Source organism: Protobothrops mucrosquamatus, unplaced genomic scaffold (genome assembly GCF_001527695.2).
Source record: "Protobothrops mucrosquamatus isolate PMUCROS unplaced genomic scaffold, P.Mucros_1.0 scaffold1807, whole genome shotgun sequence".
In the NCBI taxonomy this organism is placed as follows: Eukaryota; Metazoa; Chordata; class Lepidosauria; order Squamata; family Viperidae; genus Protobothrops; species Protobothrops mucrosquamatus.
In genome coordinates, this window is record NW_015387944.1 from 25,008 (window position 1) to 34,384 (window position 9,377).

The 9,377-nt window shown below is 52.4% G+C and overlaps 1 protein-coding gene across 1 annotated transcript in view; it reads right to left on the reverse strand.

The window, feature by feature from the left end:
* LOC107294039 (lamin-A-like) overlaps positions 1-9,377 on the reverse strand; it is a gene marked incomplete at its 3' end in the record, with an annotated part of 42,107 nt that overhangs the window by 24,311 nt on the left and 8,419 nt on the right. Inside the window, exon 3 of the mRNA XM_015823244.1 lies at positions 3,088-3,454. Coding sequence (XP_015678730.1) covers positions 3,088-3,454 — 367 coding nt within the window. The remainder of the gene's footprint in view (positions 1-3,087; positions 3,455-9,377) is intronic.

The following is a 9,377-nucleotide window of genomic DNA, read 5'->3' on the forward strand; positions in this document are numbered from 1 at the left end:
CAGACAAGTGGCTGTCCAGTCTCTCCTTGAAAGCCTCCAGTGATGGAGCTGCCACAACCTCTGGAGGGAAGCCCTTCCACTGAACAATTGTTCTCACGGTTAGGAAATTTCTCCTTAGTTCTAGGTTGGATCTTTGAAGACCACGACGACCCAAAAGGAAATAAGGGGACCACAAGAGTCTTTCAGATTCACCAATCGGCCCCAAAGCTTGGAAGAGGCTGAGTTTCTATCCATACAAAGGGCCCAAATGCACACATGGAATTCCTCTCCCTCCCTCCCTGCGTGTCTACTCAGAGTCTGAAGTCAATGAGTTACTACTTTGCCTGCTGACTCATAGGCAAATCTTTCACAGGAGGAAAGTTGTGCTATGACCAAAAATCAGGTTTAGGCAACTTAACCCGAACCCTGGCTGAAGCTTTTATTTTTGCATTGGATGGAGCCAGCTGCAGCTCACAAAACCTGGTGCCTTTTAATGACATTTGTTAGTCTGAAAGGACGCTGCTGAACTCACAAAAATACCTGCCCTTTTACATCTGTGCTGAGGAGTTCCTGAAAGCAGCCCATAATACTTATTTGTTGTTTAGGGAATTCCATTCCTCAAAGTTACGCTCTGAGTAAAGACACAAAAGTAACTAGCCCAATAAAAAGAAACAGTAGCTAATCTGGGGGGGGGGGGAAGAGGGAGACACACACCTGGATTTGTTTAAAAGCACAAACAGGCTACCTGGAAAGTCTCCACCTGCTCTGCCTGCAAAGCTCAGGTCCTTCTGGGACACCACAAAGCCAGGACGGCTGAGGACATACACCCCTCCCCCTCCATACCTGGATGTGACTTTTTCCCTAAATACATTTGCCACGGCTCACTCCCAGGAGGCGATCCAGATAGTCCTTGACTTACGGCCTCAATTGGGATCAGTCAAAAGTCACTGCTGCTGTAAATCAAGGCATCCCATGACTGGACCTGGGTTTCCTTACCCATTGTTGTAGTAATCATTAAGCAGATCACGAGGTCATTAAGTGGATCACGCAGTCATGAAGCAAATTAAGGGTTGCAATTCCAAATCTACTTTCCCAAGCAACCTTTGTTGCCAGAAATCATTGCCACGTGACCATGATCGTAAATGCAATAGGTCGGCAAGCACCCAAAATGTGGTCACATGACCACAGGGGAGGGGCAAGTCAACATTTTAAAACAGCTGGACAGGCCATAAAGCGCCTTTTCTGGGGCATTTTAACTTTGGACTCTTAAACCACCAATCCAACCAGCTGCACAGGGCTTGGGGGGGGCTTGGACCAGAAGATCTCCAACCCATCAGTTGTAAGTTGAGGACTACTTATATGCATAACCATCAGTCACACAGACCCCCATGGAAAGTTATAAGACACATTTTGTCAAAGTATGGCGACTGAGCACGCAAGACATTCATCCATTTTACCAGACAGAAATGAAATTTAACTGAGCTGTGAACTCCAGCCATCCAGGTGAGTACTATACTCCAGAGTCAAAGCAAAGTCAGCCTTGGCAGAAGCATACCAAAGCCCATGTGTCATCGCCCAGCAAGGAGGGAACTGGCACACCTATAACATTGCAGAATGATTAATTACAGGTGCCAAATGAACACGGGTGCCACACCCAGCACCACAAACATCAGAGAGATCCAGGCAAGATGGAGTAGCAGAAAGAGAGCTAAACCCCTGGGGTGGATTTATCTGCACACTTGACCTTCACACTCATTTCTCAGGAACCTTTGCAAGAAAGGCTAAATAACCGTGCAAGCTGAACACACAGCACGCAGGAATAATTTGCACTTCAACAATCAGAACTTGTTTATGAGTAAACAGACAAAACTAGAGAAGCTGCAGCTAGAGAATCAGACTGGAAAGTGGGAAGCCCAAATCAGGAGGTTATTTACGGTCAGGAATGTTAGAATCTAAACTGGAATCTAATTTTATCTCCTCTGCACATGTCCTCAACAGGATGTTCCACATTTGGGGAGGGGGGGTGTTTCTGTGTTGTACACAGCAGTTTGGGGTTATTTAGCTGTGTTCTCCTGACTCACGTTGGTGCAGATGAGGAATGGGCAACTACGGCCCCTTTAAAACCTGTGGACTTCCAACGCCCAGAATTCCTGAGCCAGCTATGGAATTCTGGGAGTTGAAGTCCACAGGTCATAAAGGGGCCATAGTTGCCCACCCCCATCCCTTGCAAAACAGGCCCCCCAAAAGTTTTAAACTAGTAAATCTATTAGCAAATTATTAATGTCATCTATATACTACATTAATGACAAAACAGTTAAGAATAATAAAATGCAAAATTAAAGTTTTAAAACCCTTTAAGGTGTGAAAGTTTCTAGTCCTCAGGGTCAAGAAGTAAAAAGCTAAAGCTCCAACACACCACAAGCAACGGAAGAGGGGATCCATCTACCACACACACAAACACACACACACACATTCCTACAATTTTTCTGCTGCTGTCACCAGCTACAGCAGAGCATTTGGGACTTTTTCGAGCCAAGGAATCCGCTCGTTAGAAATCAAATCCCAGAAGCGCAATCTAGAGGCGCTGCCGTTGCGATGGGGGGGGGCTTTTTCTCTCCCTCGGTCTCCCACCGACGCCCCTCAGCTTCTCAAGCGGGACCCAAAGCCCGATTTAAGGGCTTTCCCTGGCCGGGGAGTCCCCACCTTGGCCGGAGGGGGATTCCTCCCCCGCGCCCGGCCCCGTCCGCAAAGGGCCGGCCACGCGCAGCCCCGTCCTGGGCGCGGTGCAGGTTGCCGAAGCCCCCCCCCCGCTTTGCGGGCTTTGGGGTCGGACGGGCGGACGGGCGGGCGGCAGTTCTACCAGCTCAGCGCCACGCCCGGCGGCGGGAGGGGAGCAGCCAGCCAGGCGACGGGAAAGCCAAGGAGGGAGGGGGGGAGGAGCTGCACCCCCGGCCGGGGCTCCCTCCGCCAAGCGGGCAGCGCGCCCAAAGGCTCGCCCGGTCCGGNCGGCCGCCGCCCAAGTCCAGAGCGCCGCCGGGCGGGCGGGCCGGCCGGCTGGCTGCCATTTTACGGGCCGGCCAGAGGGAAGCGGGCGAGGGGAGGACTCACCTGGCCTCGAGCTCCTTGAACTCCTCGCGGACCTTGGTGAGCTCCAGCTGGAGCCGCGCGCGCTCCTTGGCCACCGAGTCGAGCGTCTTGCGCGCGTCGGCCAGCTCGGCCTGGTAGGCCGCCTTGATGCCGGTCACCTCGCGGCTGACCTCCTCCTCCGACTCGGTGACGCGCAGCCGCAGCCCCGCGTTCTCCGACTCCAGCGAGCGCACCTTGTCGATGTAGACGGCCAGCCGGTCGTTCAGGTCCTGCAGCTCCTCCTTCTCCTGCAGGCGGGTAATGCGCGCGGGCGACCGCGGCGTCGAGGTGGGACCGCGCTTCTGCCCGAGGGGGGTCTCCATGGCGGCGGCGGCGGCGGCGGCGGGGACTTGCCGGGGATGGCCGGCTGACAGCGGCACGTCTGACTCACTCCCGGCCTCGCCGCCGCCTCAAGTACCTCGGGAGGAGCGCGGGGCGGGCTGGCCGGCGCTGGCCCCGCCCTCCGAGGGACGCTGCCCAACCGGGCGCCTCCGGCCCACCAGCCGGAGAACTCCGGGCCCGCTCTCCCCCCGGATGTGCCCTCGGCCGGGAATGCTGGGAGTTGTCCTTCCCCCCCCCCGCCCCGGCTTGAGCGCAGCTACGCGGCGGCGGCGGCTGCGTCGGGGATCCGCGCCTTCTTTGGCGGGGCTCCATCGGAGGGACCCCCCCCTTCCCCCAAGTCGAGTCCACCACCCCGCTTGTAGGGTTGCCAGGTGTCCACTATTTGAGTGGACAGTCCACTTTTTTCACATTATGTTCACTATTTTTTTTCACAAAATAGTGGACATTTTTTTTTATTCAAAAGCTTTAGGATGAAATGGTACGTAATCTAAAGCTGTACAGTCTACTTTTTTTACTACTTAACCCCCCCACCCCCCCGCTTGTCCGCTATTTTTTGGAAGCAGACTTGGCAACCCTACCCGCTTGGCTCTTTCGGGTGGTGGCCGCGAAGAAGCCCAACCTGGTTTTTTGAAATGGATCACAGCAGAGCTTCAGTTGCAACTTCATGGCAGCCATTTTGACTTTTTTGACCATACCCAGGGGATGCCCCCCCACTGGGCCGTCAATCCAGAGGCCGAGAGAAACTTTCCTGCTGCGGTTTTTGTTCTCCTGAATTCTCCTCTTCCTTCCTGCAGCTTCAGCTCTGGAAAGACGGAGAGCCCTCTTGGGAGGGGTCACACCCACACCCACACCCACCCACCCCCTTTGTAGGGGGAAACGTGAACCAGGCCAACCAGGTCTTTGCCCAGCCTCCCTCTTCTCCTGCCTGGGGAGCGGATCAGTGACGCCTGCAAGGCACAGCTGAGGTTCCCCCATTCGCTCCCTCCCTCCCCCCCACCCATCCAGGAGTGCACCAAGGGATCCTGAGGGGCAACAGGCAGGCCGTGGGGGGCGGGGGGGGGGGTTGTCATACATCACTCAACTCTCAAAGCTAAAATTGCAGGCTTTGTGGAATGCAGGCCCTGGACATCAGCTATCAGAGGGTCCCTGTGGTCATGTGACCAAAATGTGGGCATTGTGGCAAAAATGTCAAAGAATTAGGCATCTCATTTAACGACTGCCTTGCTTAACAGAAGTACTAGTCCCAACTGTGGTTGTAATTCAAGGACTACTTGCAAATATATATTTATAAATATAAAATATTCAATAAATACCAATTTCAAAAATATCAGTCTTCCTAGCTTTCCAAATTAACATCTTTCCCACCCTTTTCACCAAAATTGCACCAAAGGATTTTAGAGGAACGCTTAACAAGCCGAGCCATGGCCCAGTCGGAGCCCGAGTCTCAGGAGGAGGAGGAGGAGGAGGATGATCAGGGGCTGGCGCAGGGGGACGGATGCAGTCCCTATGGCTCAGGAGGAACGCCAGGAGGAGGAGGAGGAGGCAGTCCCGGGTCCCTGGGGCCTCGGAAGAGTAGGCAGAGAGGAAGACGGGGCGCAGGCTGGTCAAGGAAGGGGGGAGGAGACGGAGAGGGCAGGCAGAGTCAGCACAGGGCGCCAGGAGGCTCACCTGGAGAGTAACCTTTAAGGAGCCGCCAGGAGGGTTGGGGGCTTTTGCCAGGAACAAGCGTTTGTTTTCGGATTACACTCCCTCGGCATTGCCTGCTTTCGCCTTGCTTTAAGAACCGCTTTCGTCTGCCTGCGCCAAAGGCTGCTTTTTGCTTGGCTGTGAGGCCTGTTCTCGGCTTGCCCGGGGGATTCTCCCTTCAGACCTGCCTTGCCTTGGACCCCCGTCTGGTTTTGAGAAGCACCCTTTGCCTTTGGGACCGAACTGGGCCCTTGTCTGTGAACTGTGTTTGCCTCTTGTTTCACTGTCCCCTTTTGGAAAACTGCCCCTTGCCTTGGACCTTTGCCTGGCTCTGAGAACTGCCCTGGCTTTCTGTCTGGGCTTTTGCCTTGTGGAGGGGCGTGGCTTGGGGGGCTGGGGGTGGAGCCTGACTGGTCAGTGGAGGGTCCTTCGTTTGTTAACCCTTTCCAAGAGCAATGAAGAACTCCCTGGAGGCCTGCCCAGTCTTGCCTGCCCGGGTCATAACAAGCCGATTCCCCTGAAGCCTTTGACTTCACCCTGGGGAGGGTCTATGACAGTGGTGGCGAACCTATGGCACGGGTGCCAGAGGCGGCACTCAGAGCCCTCTCCATGGGCACGCATGCCATTGCCCCAGTCCTAGGCCTTCAGCTGGGTTTTATAAAACCTTTTCGCTTTAGTCCTCCGCCGCCGTGTGCAAAAAAAAAAAAAAAGGTTCAGTCAATTTCAACTTCTCGCAGGAAAAAAAAGATCTTGAAAGTTGGAATTGATTGATTGAACTTTTTAGTCCCACCCAGTCTGCCATTACCACCACAGCCACGCCCACCCAATGGGCCACGCCCACCCGGCACCCGACGATGCATAAGTGGGTTTTGGGTTGCAGTTTGGGCACTCGGTCTCTAAAAGGTTCGCCATTACTGGTCTATGACAAGTTGCCACGGCCAACTGGCTGTGGGGCAACTCCTTGCAAGACAAAAGTTACACTAATATCAAAGAAATGATGAAAAAGAATCATTAAAGGATGCAAAAGGAAGGACAGACTGAAACGTGAATGGTAAAAATTAAAATAATTTTTTAATTTATTTTAAATAATTAAATAGAATTGTTAAATTGTCCCACAGCAAGTGGTCCCCTTCCCCCCCCCCCAAAAAAAAGTTTTCCAACCATCAGACTTTGCCTCACTTCGGTTCCAGCCCAAATCATTTCATCCCGTTCATTTTTTAGTTCTGTTCACTTTGCAGAACGTGCCTGGTTCAGCCGTGTGTGTTCCATGACTTGCTCTACATTTTGATGGAAAATCACACTGCATTTTCTTTTGTTTCTTTGCATTTTTCCTGAAATTTTTTTATTTATTTATTTATTTATTATTTATTATTTATTTATTATTTAAATTTCTACCCCGCCCTTCTCCCTGCGGACTCAGGGCGGCTTACAGCCTTTTTAAAAACAAGTACATAACTACAAAAATACTAACGTTAAAAAGTTAATTAAAATAAAATATTATTATAAGGCCTTTATAATTTAATTTTTTTTAAAAAAAAATTAACTCCATTCTCTGCAGCCTTTTCTCTTTCTACAAGATATATATTCTTCATTTCCCTTCTTTGCTTCATTCATTCCATTACGTGCCTTTCTTTCTCATCCATGGTGTCTTTCACTTCGTCCCCCTCCCACATTTTGTTTTTCATTCATTTTGCAACTTCATTCTTTCTAATGTGTCCCGAACAGCTTCTACATCCCCATGTTTTCTTCCCAAAGGTCTTCTTTCCACATGGTCTCTGTTGGGAGACTAGAAGTTTTGGAGAACTGACTGGGATGCAAATTGCAGTAACAACTAAAATAATTTATACTAAATACATTTTAATTTCGAACTCCTACTTCCTCTCTCTGCAGTGATTCAAATTCCTTTCCTTCCAGGCCTAGTTTTTCCCACGATCCATTTGTGACTCTATCAAAAAATAATCTTCCCAGTTTCAAAGCTTCTCCCCCCCCCCCAAAGTGCTCTTCTCTAATTCTCTCCGTTACCAGAACCAAGCAGCTCAATCCTGCCTTTGGGTCCTGCTTCTTCCTTGCCGTAAGAGCAAGGCGTGGTGGTGATGGCGTCAGGTGAGAAACCAAGAGGTGGTGAGTTCTAGTCCTGCCTTAGCAATGAAAGCCAGCTGGGTGACTATGGGCAAATCACCAGGAGGCAGTGAGTTCTAATCCCACCTCCGATATGAAAGCCGGCTGGGTGACCTTGGGCCAGTCCCTCTCTTTCAGCCCAGTCCACCTCACAGGGTTGTTTTTCTAAGGAAAACAGGAAGAAATAGGAGCATTTATGTATCCTTGCTGCCTTGAGTTACTTATAAATATAATCAAGGCAGGATAAAAATACACAGAGTTGTTAAAGCCCATGTTTAAATAGGGCAGAGCTGCTTCTGATCCCGCCTGGCATCTCCTTCGTTCTTAGCCCTCCAAATGTCATGGTCGCTTCTTCCTTATTCTCTTGTAATTCTCATCCACTTGTTCCTGATCCATTTCGCCTGGATTGGGTTCAGTCAGAGAGGTGCACAGTTTTCCCCAATCTCATCTCCGGTTCTTCTGTTACCACCATTTATTGGAGGCCCTCTCAATACACAACCAGGCCCCACACAGATTAACCGAGTAGAACGTCACTTTGAATGTCTAGTCCAGCCCCCTTCTCAAGCAGGGGACAGCAAAGAAGGGAGGTGGCTCCAGAGTGAACGGTGGCTATTTTGAAGGCTCCCCGTGCCTACCTGGTGCCCAGCCTCTCTGCCTGTTGGCAATCCCGGGGCATCCGTTTAAAGCAACTACATGAGCCTCCCCAGAGATGCAGCTACTTTCACAGCTCAAGGCTCATCCTTCCAGCTGAGATGGGTGGAGCCCTTTGCTTCATCCTAGTCAGAGATGTGTAGGCTGCTGAGAATATCTGAGGAGAGCCAGGCAGCGTAGACAAGACTTGGCCCTCACGCTCCATCGCCCACAGTTGATGCTGTAGGGCAGTGGTTCTCAACCTTTTTAATGCCGCGACCCCAACCGGTCGTAAGTCGAGGACTAAACCGGTCGTAAGTCGAGGACTAAACCGGTTGTAAGTCGAGGACTACCCAACCGGTCGTAAGTCGAGGACTTTCCCTGCCCGGGAGCGCCACGCATGCGTGGTTCTGCCCCCTGCGCCGGCCGAGGCGTAGCTGGCAAGCAGCAGAGACGGAGCAGGCCGACCACCAGCTGGCCCAGCCCAAGGGAGGTAAGGCACCCGCCGCAAAAGGGGGAAAAAAATGGCGGACAAAAAAAATGGCGGACAGCCTTGCTTGGCGACCCCCATGAAATGGTCGATCGACCCCAAATGGGGTCCCGACCCATAGGTTGAGAACCACTGCTGTAGGGCAAGGGGAGAGGGCGTGGCCGCCATGGTGCTGCTGGGCTGCCTGGGCGATCTGCGGTGGGCCCTGGAGGCAGTGAGTGGGCAGGCGGGGTGGGGGCGGGGCTGGGGGTGGAGCGGGGGCGGGGCCAGTTTTTGGGCACTCTGTCTCTAAAAGGTTTGCCATCACTGCCCTATCCCATTTCAGACAGGTGCCCGTCCAGTCTCTTCTTGAAGCCTCCAGTGGTGGAGTACCTACAACTTCTGGTGGCAAGTTGTTCCACTGATTCATTGTTCTCACAGTCAGGAAATTTCTCCTTGGTTCTAAGTTGCTTCTCTCCTTAATTAGTTTCTATTCATTGCTTCTTTCCATCATTTTGTTTTGAAATGAGATGGGCAGCAAATAAATTTAATAAGTGCAAAATAAATAATAAACTGCCCTTTCTGCAAGATTAAAAAAAGTCGCAGGCAGAGCAGCCAACCAGCCTGGATTCCTTCTGCTCTCCCTGTCTTTTTACTTGCCAGGAAGTTTTTTTCCAAATCCCGTGGAAGGGGGGGGATGCAAGGGGGGAGGGCCCTCCTCCCTGGTAGGCGAGAGGTGGGCTCGGGACCGCCTCCGTTTCCTCCGCCTCCTCCTGGGAGAGGCCAGCCCGGTTCTCAAGGAGACAAAACATCCTGACAACTTCGTGAAGAAAAAAGCCAGGACCGGTTTCCCAGCAGCCGAGGAGTGAGTCACTCGTGGCCTTGGCAACACGCGCGCCCCTGCAAACACGGGCAGGCGCACATGCGCAGAGCCTCTGGAGACCAGCGGCGCGTCCCTGCCAGGCTCGGGGAGGGTGAGTCATCCCAGGGGTCGCGCGCTCTCTCCCCTCCGCCGCAGCCCCCCCCC